The sequence below is a fragment of the Cajanus cajan genome, chromosome 4 (genome assembly GCF_000230855.2).
Source record: "Cajanus cajan strain Asha chromosome 4, NIPB_CcT2T_4, whole genome shotgun sequence".
NCBI classification, from domain to species: domain Eukaryota; kingdom Viridiplantae; phylum Streptophyta; class Magnoliopsida; order Fabales; family Fabaceae; genus Cajanus; species Cajanus cajan.
The window spans coordinates 78,819,814-78,841,139 of NC_138520.1; the positions used below are offsets into that span (position 1 = coordinate 78,819,814).

General features: G+C 31.1%; 2 protein-coding genes across 6 annotated transcripts in view; both read right to left on the reverse strand.

The window, feature by feature from the left end:
* Positions 1-559: 559 nt before the first annotated feature.
* LOC109805464 (Flavodoxin family protein) lies at positions 560-7,783 on the reverse strand. Of its 3 annotated transcripts, XM_020367548.3 has the most exons (12): positions 7,465-7,783; positions 7,222-7,299; positions 6,810-6,914; positions 6,442-6,533; positions 5,289-5,473; positions 4,557-4,654; positions 4,090-4,164; positions 3,794-3,904; positions 3,310-3,432; positions 2,454-2,573; positions 1,357-1,573; positions 560-1,257 (listed from the first exon to the last, which is right to left on the reverse strand). In XM_020367548.3, exons 1-12 carry the CDS (start codon positions 7,591-7,593, stop codon positions 728-730), a joined length of 1,863 nt encoding a protein of 620 aa, XP_020223137.1. In that variant the 5' UTR covers positions 7,594-7,783; the 3' UTR covers positions 560-727. The 3 variants fall into 3 exon arrangements, with proteins under 3 accessions (XP_020223137.1, XP_029128867.1, XP_020223138.1); XM_029273034.2 differs by lacking the exons at positions 5,289-5,473; positions 7,222-7,299; positions 7,465-7,783; XM_020367549.3 differs by lacking the exons at positions 6,442-6,533; positions 6,810-6,914; positions 7,222-7,299; positions 7,465-7,783 and having other exon boundaries at positions 5,276-5,459.
* Positions 7,784-12,453: 4,670 nt separating this feature from the next.
* The window catches only part of SWEETIE (HEAT repeat-containing protein), a 36,368-nt gene continuing 27,495 nt past the window's right edge, over positions 12,454-21,326 (reverse strand). For all 3 annotated transcript variants that reach the window (XM_020369067.3, XM_020369070.3, XM_020369071.3), the window contains 14 exons: positions 18,678-18,734; positions 18,373-18,459; positions 18,023-18,151; positions 17,716-17,919; positions 17,126-17,581; positions 16,111-16,176; positions 15,815-15,912; positions 15,606-15,705; positions 15,279-15,423; positions 14,672-14,985; positions 14,454-14,588; positions 14,162-14,326; positions 13,951-14,076; positions 12,454-13,733 (listed from right to left, as the gene is read on the reverse strand). In XM_020369067.3, the coding sequence (XP_020224656.2) occupies positions 12,603-13,733; positions 13,951-14,076; positions 14,162-14,326; positions 14,454-14,588; positions 14,672-14,985; positions 15,279-15,423; positions 15,606-15,705; positions 15,815-15,912; positions 16,111-16,176; positions 17,126-17,581; positions 17,716-17,919; positions 18,023-18,151; positions 18,373-18,459; positions 18,678-18,734 (3,213 nt within the window). In that variant the 3' untranslated portion in view covers positions 12,454-12,602. The remainder of the gene's footprint in view (positions 13,734-13,950; positions 14,077-14,161; positions 14,327-14,453; positions 14,589-14,671; positions 14,986-15,278; positions 15,424-15,605; positions 15,706-15,814; positions 15,913-16,110; positions 16,177-17,125; positions 17,582-17,715; positions 17,920-18,022; positions 18,152-18,372; positions 18,460-18,677; positions 18,735-21,326) is intronic.

A 21,326-nucleotide genomic window follows, 5' to 3' on the forward strand; every position in this document is an offset into this window, starting at 1 on the left:
AATGAATAGGAATAAGTTATGATTTTATTATTTCTATCATACTTTCATTTTTGTCCTCTCATGAACAATTCACTGTTAGAAACCTATTTTCCTCACGATAATGTAACTATTGTTTGCATGAAGAATTCTCATACACAATACATAATTTTTCATTAAATAAATCAGCTTCATAAAGTGAGTGTATAAATATTACGTTAACCCATCATATTCTTCATACCTTTGACTCCTCGACACACATTAAAAATCTTGTAATAAAAAAAAAATCAATTACAAAGGATCATCAATGAAAAACTCCTACATTATTTTTAATGTTTCAGTGAAATGACCTGATTTTCATCATACAATTTTGGTAAAATCGACATCATTTTCTAAGCATCGATACCAATATATACAAAATATTCTCACTTACTCTAAACATGTAGCAACATTGTTTATCTTAGACTTTTTAAGCATTTCTATGGAGCTACATTAAGAATATGAATGACCTTTGCATTGTACAATCATAAATCCCTTCTCTGTTGGCCAAGTGCATACGAAATCCTTCTCAGAAAACCAGGGATATAAGTGATACAATATATATACATGAAAGAATAAAGCTCGTTGCATATAAACCACAGGTGTGATAATAATCATCATAACGAAAAAAAATATTCATCGGAATACAAATGACACTATTGGCTATAATTGCACTACCAAAGGTCTAAAAATCACGAGCCCGTGACTTCTTCTAAGACCATGCCTCAATATGATATTTACCACACTTTTCTAACGCTCTAATCCACCTAGCTGCATCTTCTGTTGAAACCTCATTCTCCTTGGCTACAATTTCTTCAAAAGCTGATGTTACATCTGCAGGCATTTTAGTTGAAGAACCTGCTACATAAACAGCCGCCCCCTCAGCTAAAAGGTCCCAGATCCTCTGGCTGTGTTCCCTCATCTTATGTTGAACATAAACCTTCTGGGGCTGCTCTCTTGAGAAAGCAACATAGAAACCTCCACCCTTTGCTTCTGAAAGCACCCCTTTGTTCTGTGAATGATTCAACCAGAAGTCACGGTACAGAAAGTCGCCGTCTTCATTCCGGCAGCCAAAGAAGAAAATGATTGGAGCAGTGGAGTTAGTTCTACTTTGCAATGCTCTTTCCTCGACAAATCCACGAAAAGGTGCGCATCCTGTCCCAGGTCCAACTAGTATGAGGGGAAGTGAAGGTGATGGTGAAGGAAGGGAACCTTTATGGAACCAGGCTGGAACATAGATGTCTGCTTAGAACAAAAAATTGATTAAGCACATAGCGGTAAACTGATGGTTCTGATGGTTACTTAATAAATTGCAATAAGTGGCTGATTTTGTTTTCTTACCATCACGGGGATCTAATGCAGCAAGCCACGAGGAGCATAGTCCTTTCTTTTTCCTCTTGTAAGGCGTTGTCCAGGACACCACATTCACAGTCAAATGTACTTGATTGGGATGAGCTGATTGAGAAGAAGATATGGAGAATGCTCTTGTTTTCAATGGAGGAACCAATTGGACTAGCCACTCAAATGGCATTTGCACAGAAGGAAAATCATCTAACACCTTTTTTCCCCAAACAAAGAGAATAGGTATATGCATTAGTTTGAAATGAAACAGAGACAAACAAGGAATATCCGAATAATTTTTAATTGGAGGTTATCATATCCACTTTCTTTTTTCTTTTTCCCTTCCAATGATTTTTTTTAATCATTATCCAAGAAGAAAAGATATTATGATTGAAAATAATAAAATTCCAGAACATAAATTTTGGGATCTACTTCTGCATTCCCTGCATAAGCAATCAAGCCCCTTGGTTTTTTCCCCTTAAATTCTTTTTTCTTCCTTTGAAACAATTGTGCCAAACAAAAATTCCACCAAAATAATGTATTTTGCCTAAACTATTAGTAGTCACCGATTCATACAAAACACAACCACCTTTCAACAAAACAAATAAAATCAATTTCATGACTAGAACATAACATAGGTAGTTCATCGTTCATTAAATCAACATCTTTCCAATTCAATTGTAGCATATTCATACCAAAGAAATGAGTTATATGACTAACACTGAATAAAATATTAATTTAATTTGAATGAAGGCATTAACCTGTAAAGAGACAGAATTTTGGGCCTGAAACTGTCCGACATTGTAATCTAATAATTTCCCTCACCTTAAGATTTTAACCTTTATTAAAATATTTGCCTTATATCACTATTCTTGGTTTGGTAGACTATTTATATGCATATTACATCTACTTTTACAGCAAATTTGAGTCAGTTTAGGAACCACCATGACTAATTATTTTAATTATTTTCATTCATGGACCAGTTCTAGATACAGCCCTTAAACCATTCCCCACTTTCTTGCATACAAAACATATATTAAGTTGCTAAACACACAATAGAAAATTCCATAAATAAAAAAACAATGAATTGACCTAACCTCAAGAACAGTTCTCCTTTCCCTCTGGTTATATTGGTACAGGTCATCTCTTCCTTCAGGTGAACCAAAATATTCAAGTCTTTCCCTCTCATGTTCCGCTGTTGCAAAAAACCTCATAACCTGGAACATAATATTATTACTAGGTTAGCTTTTAATGCAGGAAGTTATAGGCACAATAAGACTTTCAATTCGTGCAGAAACTCAAATATCCAAACTTAGGTCAGTTTTTTTTTATAATGCTTATTTCCTATGGTCTATATTTAAGAAATCATAATGTGCCAGGACAAATTTATATGATACACATCATACACAACATCTTGCAATAGAAAAGTAGATATCATGTCCAAACACTCACTCATCTAGCATAGGGCATAATAGGTTTTACATAAATTAACACTAACATACATAAAAGTGAACAATACATTGGATTTCTGAATTTATTTTCAGTCAGAGGTCATTTTCTCTCCACAGCCAAGATGTGTCATTAGCAGTTTCACTACCTTAATGCTGTTATAAAGTCGCTTGTATGTTATTAAGCGCTTGGCCCGCCATGTGACTTGATCCAAAAGCCCACAATGTGACTTTTAATGGAGATTTGCGATGGAAAGCCAATAAACATATTGAAAATCAACATTCATCAGCCCATTGTGGGAGTTTCTGTTGGATTCCACAACCACAATGCATCCAACTCCAGCAATTTATTAACTCATTATGCATCCAATCCATTCCAAGATTAAAAACTTCAAATAAAAAATAAAATAAAATAAAAGACATAGAGGATAACATTGAATTCAATTACATAATTTTCTTTTAAAATGGCATAATAAAAGGGAAGTCAAGACATGCTGCATCTTACCTCAAAGAAATACCGCCGTGGGGATGCAGAATCTACATCCATTGAAAATTCCACAAAATTTTTTAATTTTACAGGGATTCTAGAGTCATGTGCATTTTGATCATCCATTTCTCTTGGACTAACCTGAAATTTTGTAGATTTCCTATTAGTAAAGTTTATGCATACAAGGCATGTACAAAAGCAAAGTACAAGTAGAAATGAGCAACATATGATTCTGCCATTCCCAGATAGAAAACTACAATGGGAGAACATGGCTTCTGAAATCCTGAAAGCATGAAGTAATGGCAGAAACAGCCATAAGGCTTGTTTCTTTTATTTCTAAATCCCATTGAAAAGAGTTCATCAAGCTGATTAAATGTATCAAACAATGTTTGAAGGATGCAATAATCTTTATAAATGAAGCAGAATAATGTGAAGTCAATGCTGAGGAAGGTCGGAGAATGGAAAACTCATTAACATTAACTAATATTGAAAGACTACTTACAGTGATGAATGAATCAGGATCCAAATTACAACGTTGTATGAAAGCATCGACTGCAGCTGAATCTTGGCCAGGGAGAATTTCAAGGACATCACCAGTCTCATATTCAAGTGCCTGAGTAAATCAGGATGCATCTTTTAATTCAAATGAGGAAGATGAATAGTTTCGTAGCAATTAACTTCATCACGTGATATTAAAAATAGGATCTGAAGCATTGTAATCTGTTATTAATATGTACCAAAATTCACAAGGTTATGCATCTATCCACCACATGATTAAACAAGACAAGGGTAGCTTACATTTGAAACAAATTCAAATTCAAAATGACGGACATCTTTTCCACAGTTCAATCTGGTCAAAGGAAGATTCTTTAACTGCAAGATCAGAATAAAATAAATTGAGGCATGTAACGGAAACAGATGACTTGGCAGTAGAAGAGTTTTTAGGAGGTGACAGAAATGGATCCTAGAGTCAATTGATCCTTTCACACAGACAAAAATGCTTATACATAATTTCTAGATTGATACATAAATAGCATTTCCTGTGTAACATGTAATGGATATAAACCAATATAACACTAAATATCAAAAGTGCTATTCTGTACTACAAAGATGAAAAATTGATCTATTAAATATACACTGTCATTAATGAACAATAGACAGCACCAAGCTTATCAGTCACTGTTACTGAACACTGACAATCAGCAGAATGGGCATATTCTAAATATTTTTTACAACTACTGATGATAGAGTGTCTTATCCAGTACCATCTTAAGAAAGCAGTCAGGCCTACTTCTGTCAAATGAAGATTTTCCAGGATGCATTGATCGAGCACTCCCAATTTGAATATTAAGAGAAGTTAAATCTGAAAGAATCACATGTCATTCTAATAAATAATAATAATAACAATAACAACAATAATAATAACAATAACAATAATAATAAATCTTATCAACAATGAGGGTAAAAATCTGTAACTCAAAAGCAAACCTTTATGGCTATAGCCAAACCAAAGTGAGCCATGCATAGTATTGAGAACATCAAAGCAAAATTTCCACAGCCAAAACAATATATATACACATACAGATTACATCATTTGAATAATATATAAAAGGTCTAACGTGTTTTCCCAAATGTGACATCCAAAAATCAAGATGCTCTTAGAAGTTTAAGCACCAAAAACTTTGATTACTTTACCATAAGCAATTTAAACACAACTAATATCCCACATCCAATAACATGTCAAAAATTCCATAAAACGGCTATCTAATGAAGCAATAATAGCAAGGGGTTCTACCAATTTCGGGCTGGTTCATTACTTAATATGCAAAGTCTTATTACTGAAGCAAACAAACTGTGTCCCATTCAATTCAGTTATTCACAGAGGTGGTAAATCATAAACAACAAAAGCAACATACATACAAAGACTTTCTGAGTTCACAAAATAATTGCCAAGGGAACATTGCAAGTCAACCAAGAACTTAACGAGTTTGGGATACCCGAGGCACTAGAAAAATGTGATTCAACATTTTCAATGTTGTGATATGTGATCCGGACTTTGGGTTGATCAATCAATACTGTATCTTGAATCACAACATCAGGACCATTTGATAAGAGTTCTGGTTTAATCATGTTTAACATTCTCCACAGGGAAGACATCCAAGGATCCAGAGAAGCTTCATAGCTACAAATAATTATACCATCTTTAGTCACTCGAAAGATAATTTGTATATTACAATATACAATGACAAAGAAAATATTAATTTTGATAAAAATATAAGAATTTAATTAGAAAAACATTAATTACAAAGCACGAGGTGTTCACCTAGTTTAACTAAGTTTTCTGTGGCAACTAGTACCAAGTTCTAATGCAGAAATCTTAAAGGTAGATTAATATCTTCTATAGAGCTTTACTCAAAGAACCCATGGGTTTCCCATTCTGACCTTTTAAGATAAAGAGTAAATGAAAACAATAGCAAGCACAACTCAAATTCAGAAACAATTGGTCATTTAATCCTGACATAGTGTCATGAAAATGTATACTTTCTTAAGAAGCAAGTTAGTTGCAGTCCTAGTCCTAGATACTCTTGAGGACATCCTCTTATTCTAGAACAAATTCTGCCATTAAGGTTTCTCTTTCTGGCAGTGTGCTGTTTTAAAATTTGGTTCAATTGGTTGAAGCAGAATGCAGATAACATCAGCTGGTAAGGTTTTCAGGATTTAGAGAGATAAGGCAAAAACTTGGTGACAACGTTCTGTTTATTTAAATTTGTTGCATTATTTTGGAGCATAATGCTCACATTTTTAAATTCTAGTTTTTAATTTCTAAGGTTAATTTGGGAGAGCAGTGTTCATAATCTCTTTACGGGGTTCTGTTATGGTCGTTTCAAGGGAGTGACCATTTTAGTCATGTATAGAAATTAGCATATGAACATTTTGAATTTTATTTTTAGCTGATGTATCTTGTTCGTCCTATTTTGAATGATTTCTTAATGCTCTCTTAGCCATACATTCCCTCTTTCCTCTTTGTGTCCACACGTGGGCACATGTGTCTAAAGATCAATTTTTTTCATACTTCATAAGCATGAAGGTGTATGTTACAACTAAATCGAGTAAAATTATCTTAATTGACAACATAATATGTAGCCATACCCTGAAGGGTGCTGATCATCTCCCAAGCCTCTTTCTACAATAGCTGTTCCTCCGAGGTCCAATAACCTTTTGTCCAGCTTCTTTGCAACAAACTGTGACAGTTCACATGTAAGGTTTTATCCAAAACATCAAACTAAAGAAAATAAACAAATCAGCCAAAACAGTAAAAATCGCTTTGATAAAAAATGTAGAGTAACTAAGTCATTTTAAATATGAGAGAGCCTACTTTGCCCACATTCTCATTATTTCAGCATCAAGATGTACATAGTCACAATAACCAACGCAACACTCACGAGTGTAACAATACTTCAACTAACAAATAAAACACAAATTTTCAAACACAAAGCATGCGAGAATAAATATTTTACATTGTACTTCTGATAACTAGAATCACCCAAGCCAAAAACAGCATAATGAACCCCTTTCAACCAATGGTGGCCTAGGTTTCTCTGAAGAAGATATCTCCAAAATACCTGCACAGGCAAAAGAAGAAGAATCAAAACAACTTAAAAACAAGTTTAATTTCCGTGCACCATACTGTCAACCAATATAAATCACCATAAATATGCTTTTAAAGTAGTTTTTTTTTTACAAAAGTCAACAATTTTACCATACAACCTATGATTGAACAATAATATAAAAAGCTTTTACCCCGTCAGTTTATTTAAATTAAATAAATGAAAACAATCTCAAATTATGCCACGAATTCGAAAAGTTCAAAAAAAAAAAAAAGTGAATAGATAGTACATAAAGACCCTTTAAAGTTAGTCAGTTAGTTACCTTCATGGAATCAGGTGCATCACCCTGGCCTGTGGTAGAAACCACAAAAATCACAGCCTCTTCCTGAGGCAACAAACTCTGTACAAACAGAGCATCATTGCATAAAAACCATCAGCAAAAAGAAAAAAAAAATCAACTTTCATTTCAGAAGAACATTTTTTGCCACAGCCAACAACGCAAAACAAGTGAAATGACACATTAAAGTTGGATTCATTGAATAGCAAAAGATGAAACGCAAGTTACAGGGTCATATTGATGAAGGGAGAGAAGGTTGATGGGGCAGCCTCTCCGTTCAGCTTCGCGAGAAAGACGTTCTGCTGCGTCCAATGCATTGCCGGTCTGAGTGGCGTAGAGTATGAGCAGTTTACGCATGACTTTCACCTTCAACAATTGCTAAGCTGAAAGCTTTTTGGTGAATGAGAAAAGGGTTTTAGGGAGAAAATAAGGGTGTGCGCGGATCTATCACTTCCGAGACTTTTGAAATTCCACCACACACGCTCAGTTAAAGTTGTGATTTTACAAAGTTGTTTTCAGAAGAAACTTGGTTTGGTTCACCATTCACTCCATCTAGGAGAGTTACAATCAGAGGAATAATATTAATTATGGATTGATATTTATAAAAATATATATATATACATCGTAATTTTCAAAAATATAAAAACTAAAAATATCAATTTTTGTAGAGATTAAAATCGAATTTTGAAATATTTTTAGAGATTAAAATTAGAGTTTATTTTATATATTTAAAAAAATTTATTGTCCAGCTTTATAAAAAAGACAAAAAAATCAAAATTGTTATTAAAAGAATATTTCTTTTAGATTTTTGGATAAAATAAAAAAGACAAAAAAGTCCATATATAAATGAGAACCAAAATAATTAGTAAAAAATATATTTTCTTTATACAATGATATAAATAAATATATAGTTTGATCTTATTAAATAGTATTTTAACTTAGATGATGAAAGACATTCTCTTTCATTGTTAAAACAATTTTAACTTTTAAGGCCATTAGTCTTCAGTATTTTTAATATAAAATAAATATTTCAAGCATTCTTAAAGATTAATGTTCATAATCATTTATATTAAAAAAATATTTATATTTATAACTAATCACATTTCATTATCTATATTTTATAAAAAAAATATAAAAATAAGTTGAGTATCACATAATTATGAACGTAAGAATTTGAAACTTCTTACAAAAAGCAAAATAAGTTAACCAAGATATAAATATATTGATTATATAATTATTATTATTATCATTATTAATAATGAAATCAAGGTATTTTATATCACTACTCACTATATCTTTATCTTTTTTTGGTAAATTAACAAAAAGCTAAAAAAATACTATATCTTTATCTAATAAAAATATTTAAGAACTACAAATATTTGTTAAATTAATTATATTGTGCTTGATCTTCAAACTTCAAGAGTTTAAGTTCAAAGTCTTCTATTTATAATAATTAATTTTTAATATTTAAAAATTAAAAGGTAGAACCATCTTAAAAAATAAGTGCAACAAATTAGATTATCTTGTTTATATATATTATAGATTATTAGAAAATATTTGATAAATGTTAATTAACAAATGAAATTCCCTTTTAATTTTAAAAGAGTGGCTTAATTTTTTTCTCAAGAATTTTTTTTGTGTGCGCATTTTGTCTCCCAATTTACAAAGTATCGCAAAATTCGTCCTATCGTGGATTTAATGTTAAATTTCAAACAGAGTGGTGATACGGCAATCTTTTTTTGGACGATGTTGAACCGCTAGTATTTAAATAGTTCACAACTCATTCATTTTGCTTTAAACAATTTTCCTTGTCTTATTTTTTTTTAATAATTTTAATTTTATCCTTTTTAATCCAACTAATAAGAAATGAAGAAGAAGAAAAACACTACTTGCTTTCAAGGAAATAACAGTTTATGGAAAGGCTAGGTCCAAATTGAGGTGTGTCACTAGTCACTCTTCTCTTTCAGCATATAACAAACTCGAGGACCTCACAATGGCTTGGTTAGAATATCTGCGAATTGATTATTTGAATTGATGAAGTTAATGATGCTGTTTCTAGATTAAATCGCCGGTGGGGTACCGTATAGAGAAGATCATTTCAATAATTCACATAGGTGCATTATTACCACTCGCCAATAACAAATGTTTACAACTAACAATACAAATAAATAAATAACTAATTTGGTTAAAATTTCTAACATTTTGGTTGTATATTACATGAATGTAAAATAATATATATATATATATATATATATATATATATATATATATATATATAAAGAGAGATCTATTTACTTCAGAAGTAAATTTATCTAAACTTATTCTGTTCAATAATTTATGTTCTACATTAAATTTCAATTATCCAATTGCTAAATTTAAAATTTTTAATATATAAAACAAATTTGTAAATTTTTTAAAATTTTGAAAATTATTTGATATTTCATTTTATTAATTCAAATCAACGTATAAAATGACTTTATAATTATTTGTTAATTTAAATTAATAAAATAAAATATCAAATAATTTTTTAAAAAAAATTACAAATTTAATTTATGTATTAAAAATTTTAAATTTAATAATTAGATTGTTAAAATTTAATATACAACATAAGTTATTCAACAGAATAAGTTTATTTTAGTAAACTTAATATATATATCATAAAGTAAATAAATTTCTCCTTATAATATATATATATATATATATATATATATATATATATATATACTTTTAAATTCATTCATAATGTATTGGTTTATTGTCAAATTTATTATGTACTTTAGTCAATCAAATCGACATAATTAATGTGAAAATCAAAATGAAATAAAATTAATATTTTGCTAAATTACAATTTTATCTTTTTATTTTAGAATATAAATATTTAGTTCTTGAATTTTTAATTTATTGATAAATTTGAAATTAATTGATAATTAATTTTTAACATTTATTTGTATTTAAATAATATGGTATATTGTGATATGACATTTAAATATGAAAAAAATAAAAATAATAATCATTCAAATAAATTTTATTAATAAAATAAATGTCAAATACTTTTTAAAATAAATATAAATGAAATTTTTTTGTATGATATTTTTTTTAATTTTTATCTTTACACGTCAAACTAGTATATATTACATCACTTAAGTGTTAATATGTTAACAAATAATGTTAAAATTTAACGCTCAATGAAATCAAATTAATGACAGGACAAAAAATCCTATTTTTAAAAATAAAAATAATAAATATTTATATTTTAAAATAGATGAGTTAAAATTGTAGAACAAAAATAAAAAAAAATCAAAAATACAATTTAGTTTTGAAAATATTATAAATAAATAAAAAAGAAATAAAAAACTATTAGGATCCACTTAATAAGTGATAGATGCATGGAAATTTAGATTCATTTTTTATTTATGTTAATTCAGTATCGTACAAAAAGAAAAGAATGAAATAAAAATAATAATAAAACAAAACAAAGAATAAGAAATTTTTGTTGTTTAAATTTATGTATACCGTGTTTAGGGGTACATAATTAAAAAAAAAAAAACTCTTATATTTGTATAGTTTTGTTATCACTTAAAAATGTTATATTTATTGGAAATTAAGAAGCAAAAAGTTTTATTTATATGTGTATAGTTTTGTTATTTATTATTGTAAAAAGTTACCAATTAAATTATACTTTTGATCTTTTTATTTTAGTTAATTTGTAATTTATATATTTTTATTTTAAAATAAAAATATTTAGTCCCTTTTTTTTAAAATAAAATAAAATAAAATTTTGGCTATACCATCAATTTAATGTTTATTAATTGTTAAATCTTGACATTATTTAATGATCTATCACTATTTAAATGACATAATTAATGATGTGACATGTAATGATAAAAATTAAATAATAGTATACAAATAAAACTTTGTTTATGTATATTTCAATGAATAATCAATATTTATTTTATTAATAAAATTCATTTACATGTTTCTTTTAATTTTTTTATCTCCTAATATCATATTATTAAATGTCAAATCAATTAAATATGAATAAATATTAAAATTTAACGATTAATAAATACCAATTTAATGATAGGAATAAAATCTCACATTTTAAAAATTAAAGAAACTAAATATTTATATTTTAAAATAGAAGAACTAAAATTGCGGATTGACGAGAATACAAGAACAAAAGGTATGATTTAACTTATTTCTAATAACATATATTTTCAATATAATGGATACTTTAATATAATTTTTGACCTCGTAATTTATCATTTTTTCACTTTTCGTTCTTGTGAAATTTTTTGTTATTATTTAATCTTTAACCTGTTGTAATATTTCAAAAATGGTATGTCATCAACTTCTATTAAAAAGAATCATAAGTAACAATTGAAATACGTATTATATTTGTTATATTATACTTCACCATTGTCATGTAAGTTAATTTCAAAATGTACGTTATTATTATCATTTCATCATACTTTTCACGCACACCCTTCTTAAGCTGTGGAAAGCTGTGTCTTGATTCTCGTTGGTGACAAAGCTGGATCATCAATCTCCTTTCTTTAATGAGTCATCCCCTCATTACTACGTCAACGATCATGATAGGTGACAAAGATCTTAAGATCTTGAGCTAATCGATAATTCTTCTTGGTCGTGGAGGATGCAACATTGGCAATGGTGCAATTGAAGTGATGAACATTATGGCAACACATGAATTCTTGCACAATGAAAGAGTAGTGAACCATGAAGTTGAACTTCTCCAAGGTGAGGTGATGACCAGTGACAACTTCACAAAGATGATGATCGTTGAGGGCAAACTCAACATCATTATCGAGATTGCAAATTATGAAAAACTGTTCCTTGTTGGAAAAGCTATTCCTATTGGGAGGATTAGGGTTGAGATTGAGAGATTTAGAATTTGCAACGTGAGATTTGGATTGAAGAGGAAATGCTTATTAACGAGAGTTGTTTGGCTCCAGTAAAAATATATTTAATGAATATATATATATATATATATATATATATATATATATATATTATGTTTTTCATGTAGATTTTTTTTAATAAGAATTGACAATAAAGACTTTTTAAAATTTTATAAAATGTTAGAGATGAAATAGTAAAATTATATTTAAATCTAATGAATAATATAATTATAATATTTTAATGTTTTATTTCTTATATACAGAGACACAACATACGACATCCTAATTAAAAAGTAGATGCTATAAATAATAATATATGGATTGGAATTAAATAAAGGTCTCTACTAGAGAACACATTTTTACAATGATTAAAATTAAGATATTTTGACGCGGTTTTCATGCTATGGGAGTAATAATAATCAATATATCTTATACCCTTCCATTTACTTACTCTTTATGGTCTTCAGCAAATGGTTCTAATTTTGTGCTATTATGTTCACTCTCGTTTTCATTCAGATTGTCTTTCTCAGCATCTCCATCACACCTATTACGCTGTTCACTATTACCCGATTCACTAAATCCATGTTTAAGTGTCGGAGAATCTGACACCACTTTCTCTTCAATTGATCCTTCAGCTTCTACCTCAGGCTTCTGATCACAAGAAACTAGTTCATTTCCTGGGATTGATGTCCCCTCTTCTGTAAGCCCTGAATTTTGCAATTTTTCTTCCATCTCAGCTTCTACTTCAGACTTCTGACCACAAGAAACTAATTCATTTCCTGGGATTGATATCCCCTCTTCTTGAAGCCCTGAATTTTGCAATTTTTCTTCCATCTCAGCTTCTACTTCAGACTTCTGATCACAAGAAACTAGTTTTTCTTGAAGCTCTGAGTTTTGCAATTTTACCTCCATCTCAGCTTCTACCTCAGGCTTCTGGTCACAAGAAACTGGATCATTTTTTGGGATTGATCTTCCCTCTTCTTGAAGCCCTGAGTTTTCCAATTTTTCCTCCATCTCAGCTTCTACCTCAGGCTTCTGGTCACAAGAAACTGGATCATTTCCTGGGATTGATGTTCCCTCTTCTTGAAGCCCCGAGTTTTCCAATTTTTCCTCCATCTCTTGATTCTCATTATCACGTGTCTTGTCAGAACCTGGATAAGTTTGATCATCATGTTTCTCTTGGACAACCTCTAGACTTTCATCACTTTTCAGCCCTGTTTCACTATTGATGGATTTGGAAATACAACCTTCTTGAAATTCAACACCTTCAATAGAGCTTTCCATTTCTGATGATATTTTAACCTGGCTAGGAACTTCGCCTTCAGCAGCATGCTCTGTTTCTGAATCATCTCCGTCGTCATTTTTAGAGACAGGAAACGACTGAAATGCATCCCAATCATCTTCACTGACATCATCTTCTTCCTTGTCATTTTCATCTGTTTGCAACACAGCAGCTGATGATGGTACAGAATGTTTCTCTTCAGTTACTTCTGAAGGCTTTGGCATTTTTATTTCCAAAACTGGTATTTTTAGATCTGTGGGATTTTTATCATGTGTTACAGAAGCTCGGATTACACCCTGCACGTAAAATATATTAGAAATTATAATGGGAGCTTATTATTTTTATGGACAGAAAAAGAAATTCTCCATTTCTAGAAATATAATCTGCATCAGGGGTCTTTCAGATGGTAAGTTAGTATTTGTAGAAATCACAAGAGGATATGCTAATTGAGCAAAATATATGTAAATAATCATATCACAAACACACCCATCACCATCAGTAACATAGAAGTACCTGAAGTTGCTGGCGGTGCAGAGGAGGCATTGATAGTAAAACATCCTTGAAATGAATGGCCGATGAAGGAATTTGAGCAAGACGAGAAACAAGCTTAACGGCTGTGCTTCTTAAATCACTAACTTCCTGTCATTTGTTCACATGATCAAAAAAATGTATAACAAAATTAAGAAGAGTTAACTTTAGCAATAGAAAATCCTGTTCATATTACCTGAGAAAACCCAGCTTCTGTTGACAAGAAAATCATGACAATGGCCTCCAGAAGTAGGTTCATAAAACTTCTCTGACAGTCATTGCCTTTTGACAGGGTTTGTAACAGCACCAGGAGACTCAAGCATTCACTAGCAATGGTTACCGATTCTCTTGTTATAGTATTCTGTTATCAATAAAAAATAGAATCCTTTAGCTACATCGTGAATTGCGAAGTTCAATGAGCAAATAACATGAAATGATGACAATATAAATTGCACTAATGAAAAAACATATGCAAACGCTGTCTATACCTTCAACATTTTGTGGATCAAAGTGAAAATATCGGCAATTAGCTCCCCAACAAGAAACATCATGAAAGAGTTATCTTCTGTATTTGCACCTCTTTGAATCCTGGCTTTAAGAAATTGCAATCCTATTACTTGAACCTGTTTAAAAGAAAGTTCTGTCATTTTCATCTCTTTTTAGGTAATAGTCATGGTCTGTGTGATTTTCTCGCATATTCATTTACCTGCATATTTGAATCACTAAGTACAGTTTGGATACATCGAACACAATATCTCAGTGCACCAACACAGATGGAGTTCCTTGCTTCACAATCTTCGGCATATTTACTTTCAAGAGCTAGTTTAGAAATGGATATAATTTGTTCAAGAGAAAACGCAAGCTTTGTATGCATTAGCTTGCGTTGGTTGAAACTTTTAACCTCCTGCAAATGGAAGCCCTCAATGCAATCCTTAGTCAGAGCAGCAACTACACTCAAACAAGTTCCAAACATATCTTTTAGAGGGAGAATGCTATCATCAGGCGCAGCTTCAGCCTCATCTACAAAACAAAATTGGGTACAAGATCCATTAGATGTGCTGTTGAATGAATCAAAGTTGATTCTTCACTCGTATATGGGTTAGCTTGATGCCAAGATCGAGCTCAAATCTTGAAACTTGAGGGACTCGAGTTGTTTTTTTTCCACAAAAAGATTGTGCCATTAAATTAAAACCAGTAAAAATGCATTCGAGCAAACAATGAGGAAATACGTGTCAAATATTAGCATTCAAACTAGTTATTCACATGGAGATGCATGAATATGGACCAAACTAGTTTCGACTAAAATGGCTTACCATCAATGATTCTCTTTAATAAAGGACTTGTACAGTTGACCATGTCAATGGCTTCTGATAAGCACACCTCAGTTGTAGCTTCCCTAACGCACTTGTAGCCAATTAAAACTAATGCCAGAACCACTGATTTGGGATTCTTGTGCATCTTGAGCAATCATCATAAGAACAAATCATCCATGAATATTATTTGAGAATGAATACAATAAAAGACCAATTTACAATAAAATATTGAAAAGTACTTCCATGAAAACAGAATAATAGATGATTGACAAAAAGATAATGGCCAAGACAAAATCAATCATCCAGTATCATAGACAACAGACACACCTTGGTTTCAATACGGTTAATAACTGCCTTTGTTGTGCTACATAGTGTATGGATCACAGTTACTTCAGAGTTTGGATGAGACACTGAAATTGTGTCAGCACTAGACAACAGAAAAACAAGATCTCTTTACCAAAGTATATATATCCAATGCAAAATGTCCAATAGAAATTGAAACTGCATTAAATCATCAATCACAGGAAATTAAATACCTCTGAAACACTTTCAAAAGGTAGTCTAAACAAAGTTCCATTGTTATCAAAGCAAAATTTTCACTATTGAAAATTTCTTGGGGACAATTCTGTGCAACCTGTGGGGAAAAATTGAAACTTGAACTTACACACGTCTCAGAAAAGTTGAAGAAGCAACAAAAGCTTACTAGACTAACATGAGAACCTATTCTACCTTAGGAATAAAGTGCTTGAAGTGTTGTTGTAAATTTACTCCATAAAGGAGATAAAATAGAATGCAGAGTCAAAATCCTTAAATCAGTTTATCTAATGTCTACCTGTGATAAAATGGATATCGCAAGACTATTCCAATGGTTATCCATGTATGTGGAATACGAAAGAATCTGCATCCATTAAAATGAATAAGAAATGTAAAGAATAGTCTTTATTTATGCCCATTCCATATGATATGCATTCAACCATATGAGCATAGGAATTATTGTGAATGTAAACAAGCAAGACTATTCTACACTTCAATCTCTCCTTAGACACTGTAGTGGATTACCATTGATATATTAACATAGTGCAGATTAGTCTCAATCTTTTCTACCTTTAAATAGTCCAACATTCTACTCTGAACCAGTAAAGACAAAAAAGTATCACTTATTTATCTAGGACTGTTGGTAGATTTAAAGAAGTTGCCGATCCTCCAAATAAAATGTGAGTATCCACGAGGCTCTAAATAAGATGTGGTTCCAAATGTTTACTAAAAGTATATAAGAAAGAAAACTGAAGAAGCTAATATTCCAAAATAACTAGTTTATTATGAATATTCAGTGTGCATGTCAAGCATGTATGCAAGTTCTGCTTTAAGGACCATCTCTCTTAAAACTTGGGCGGTTAGGTGGAGGTACAAGATTGATTTTACACACCCCTTCACGCAAGAGCCCTTAAGCATGGACAATGCATAGGCTCTCTTTACCTTGTGTCAACCACAAAGGATCAATCTATTGACCACGTAGGCACAGACAACCAAATCTCATAAAAGCTGAAGTTGTTAGGTGGAGGCACGTGAATGGTTTTATGTATCAGTATCACACTATCTAATGTAATACTTACTTAATTCACTTAGGCTCAGAAAATCCCTTCTATATGGAGTTGATGAATTTACTAAATGAGGAATATGCATTTATATATTCAAGGGAAATTAAATGGATAGGTACAAGTAAATGCCATTTAACATAATATCTGTTATCTTAATAGGGCATGATTTAGAAGACAGTATCCACCACAAACATTAAAATGTTGTTTTGGAGTTGTATGTCAAAGAATCCCATTAGAGCAAACACCCACCTGCAGCAGTTCTTTGCAAATATCCATGGTAAGTAACCCAGCTCCAAAAAACCTTTCAGTCAAAAGAAATTGAAACACAGGTAGTACAATTTCATATAATTTCAAGCCTAAGGGTTTCACTTCATTACTTGGAAAGTTCCCACCATGCTTAGCATTAACAAAAGCCAGCTGTATAATTGGTCTGCAGAGGATAGGATGTTGTGACTGAAACAGACCAAGAAGGGAAAATCCCCACAGGAACTTAAAATCTTCACGCTTCAATTCAACCATGCTATATTGATACGTATCAACACTATGTTTTTTGGTGTTTTCAACTGAGGCTTCATTTCCTTCAGAATTCACAGGAACTGCATCAAGTGCAAGTGCTTGCAAAATTACTGGCCAAGATTCATCTAAGCATGGACGCAACTTTGAAGAAACAATAGGTGATTGCAGTCCATCAAGGAACAGATTCCACTGAAAGAAAGAAGCAACTAGAATGAGAAGGCAGCCACAATGATATTAAGTGTCAAGTCTTGTTGATCCAGGTTTCATCTCCCAGATGAAATTATGCACTCATTAACATCTGCTAAGTTCAAATTCAGGCTTACCTTCCTCTTTGGGCTCAGGCATAAGCATATATAACTATAATCCTTCAATGTATGGACCCAGTACTTCCCCAGAATACTTGAGCTTTTTTGGAACAATGGTAATAATGCCTGGTACTTATCTGGAACTCCATCTTGGTGCTTCCTCATGGATGCATATATATAACACTTAAGAGAAGCATGAGCAGCCAGAAGTCTTATTTTGATCTAAAATATAAAAAAAAATAAAAATAAAAAATAATAAGACAAAAAGATCAATAAACTTATCAGAAAAATTAACAAGATACATAATAACAATTAGTTCACATGCCTTGCTTGTGACCCATTCTGCAAATGAAGGATAATAAATATCCTCAAAGTCATTCAGTGGGCGTGAAATCAGTGAGAATATGCGCCTGACCACTGCTTGGTCTCCACTGATGATTCCACTTGTTAGTATCTGAAAATTTTTAAACAAAGTAGTTAAATTGTATTTAACTTTAATCACTTACTTAAGGAACATCACACATACATTTCCAACTTCCAAAGAATTAACATAAGATATGTTTGAGGGATGCCCACAATTGGATTTACAGAAGTAGTTTTGGGGGATTTCTAGAAAAGAAATAAATCAATTTCAAAGATAAAATACGAAATGAGGAGAAAAATGAAGTCTGCTACCTTGGTAGCCAAGTGCAAGCCTGCCTCCAATAAGCTAGGGCTAGAAGATGTGTCCAAGGTAGTACGAACTGCAGATACTAGCTGGGCCTATATTTAGTACAGTTTCAGTTATTCCAGTGATTCACAAAACTCATAATCTACTTAACCATAAAACAGCACATATTGTAAAGGACCTTGTAACAAATAGATATGTGAATTAATTAAATGATCTTAATAGAAAAAAAAAAGAAGAAAAAAGTATCCTCCATTAACTAAATAATTGAGATCTTGGCATGGAAAACAATTTGGCACATCTTGTCAAATACCTGATACTGCTCCAGAAGAAGATGCCCAGGAAGCTCAGGGTCGGTTGCTTTTTCGAACTGTTAATCGAAATTCACATACAAGAACAAATTAATAAATCTTCATCAGTAGGGAGATGATATGATTAAGATACATCATGCAGTCAATACACAACAAAAAACTAAGCAGAAAATATATATGGATTAGTATATTTCAACATGAAGTCTAGATAATTAATAGAAGTGATTGAGCTCTTCAACACTTAGTTGAACATTTTATTAGTCTTAGAATTTGAGTTTGAGCCTAACTCAACCTTACAAAACTGACTAATAAGGTAAGAGTTGCCCCCACTATATACCCCATCTTGGCCTTATTTCTAGAGGAGAAAGATGTTTGGTTGATGTGGAACATGAGTTTTTCCTAATAATTTGTTACAAAGTAAACAATGGTCAAATTATACCCAACTGTTTAGACAGAAGAAAATATGTCAGTTAGTATTATAGTGTATCTCAGCTTTTTGTTAGCTCTCTGTTGTAGTATATCTCAACTCAACTGTTAGTGCTCCAGCTGATGCTAGCTGTCGAGTTAGATATAAACTGTTGTCTCTGTCATATAGTTAGTTTCTCATAACAGTCATCTGTTATGTCTATATATACTCCAGTTGAAATCAGATTGTAATTGTATTGAATACAAAATTTATCTGAGACTCTAAACTTTCTTATTCTCAATCTCTTTCTTCCAATTTGTCACCTATACTAAAACCTTATAGTCAATGTGTGGTAGGGGTGGCAAGAAATCCATTAATCTACCATCCATCCAATTCATCCCCAAGAAATTCCACCAAATCCATCCATTATACAATATAATATTGGCGGATTGTATCCAACCATTTATTTAATTTTATGGATAATTAGTGATTCATCCACCATGTTTTCAAAATCCTTTGTATTATAATAAGGGGATAAGTTGAATTGGGATTTTCTTTTGCTACATTTTTTAAAACTTTTTTTGGTATTTATATGGATTGAGATTTTCAAAGACTATTTTGGCATAAAAAGTCTTATAGATTTTAAAAGATTATATAAAAATGTAATGACATATAAGATTTTTTTAAAAGACTTTATGGATTTATAAGATTTGAAAGGACTCCATAGAATTTAGAAAACATTCAAAGTTACAAGTGAATGAAAAATATAATGAAAAAACTGATAAGGTTTAGATTTTGATAAACAAAGTAAAAACTAATACATTTTTTAATAACTAATATTTCAATTTTTCTTCGCAAATGAATATGAAATCTCACTTTCATTATAGAATAAACAACAGCCACAAAAGAAGCATGTTGGAGATCCCACACCAACTAGGAATAAGACCACAATAGTGTATATAAGTAGAGGACAAACCTCATCTTACAAACCGATTTTGTATTATTGAGTTAGGTCCATAACCCACATTCTAAAGATGATATCAGAATCTATCAGAGTCTATATCTTAGCGATTTTTGATTGTTAGTGGGCTTATCAGACCATCTGCTATTAGGTCGTTATTGAACCACTCGCAGATGTTCAATCCTGCAAACTTCACACTCAAAATGCTTAGTCCTCAGCGTGAGGAGTGTGTTGGAGATCTCACATCGACTAGGAATAAGGTCATAATAGTGTATATAAGTAGAGAACAATCCTTACCTTACAAGCTGATTTAATAAGAATGAGTTAAGCTTTTAACCTACTTTTTTAAGAGAGCATGTTGAATTTGCAGCAGATATAAATTTTGTGGTAATAATGACAATATTATGACATTTAAGATATATTAATTGTGTGGATAGATGAATAATAGAGACAGGAGAGTGAAAAAAAAAAGATAGACAAAAGGGATAGCAAACAAATATTTCAAAAATAAAAATTATTTAATTTTTTAAAATATTATTTTCATGGATGGTTTGGATATCCATCCAAATAAAAATTGTTAATGGATAGGTTAAATTTTTGAATGATTTTTTAGTGGATCTAAATGGATTAATAGATTATTTTAATTTGATCCATTATAATCCAACTACAAAATTACCCAATCCAACGCTTGCCACTTCTAGTGTGTGGTACTATTAAACAGAAGAAATAAAGATTTTAGGACAATAGGAGGATAAGATATCATCAAAGGCAATTGAGAAACATAGAAAGGATAAAATAAGAGAATTCAGTACTTTTAATAAAGTGGTTTAAAAGTTTAACTCAATTTTACAAAACTGACTTGTAAGATAAGGCCACTTATATACAGAACTAGACATTTGATAGCGGGTGGCCTAATAAACCCAACAACAATCAATAATCGCCAAGATAGACTTTGACACTATCTTAAGAAAGTAGTTTAGAAACCTAACTCAATCTTACAAAACTAGTTTGTAAGGTGAACATTGTTCCCCACTTATATATATTCTTTGTTAGCTTCATCTTTAGTCGATGTGGGATTTCCAATAAATACAATAAGACTCTCCAATGCATTTGCGTATTTGTAATGGAGGCTCGCTTAAAGATACAGTTGGCTGAGCACAAAGAGATGCCGAAGACTGAAAGTGAAAAGAATTCACGGAAATACAGGCATTTCACTCAATCAATTAGTCAAATATAACAAAGAGTATCGTAGTTACAAAACCACCCCAAAGCCTCTCCCTTAGG

What these genes read in the sequence shown, in the direction of transcription:
- LOC109805464 (XM_020367548.3), bottom strand. Translation starts at nt 7,593, where the DNA reads ATGCGTAAACTGCTCATACTCTACGCCACTCAGACCGGCAATGCATTG. An exon ending in ACATTTTTCTAGTGCCTCGG is followed by an intron (nt 4,655 to 5,288) that starts GTATCCCAAACT and finishes TGATTCTTTCAG; the next exon opens with ATTTAACTTCTCTTAATATT. An exon ending in CACGGCGGTATTTCTTTGAG is followed by an intron (nt 2,574 to 3,309) that starts GTAAGATGCAGC and finishes ATTATGTTCCAG; the next exon opens with GTTATGAGGTTTTTTGCAAC.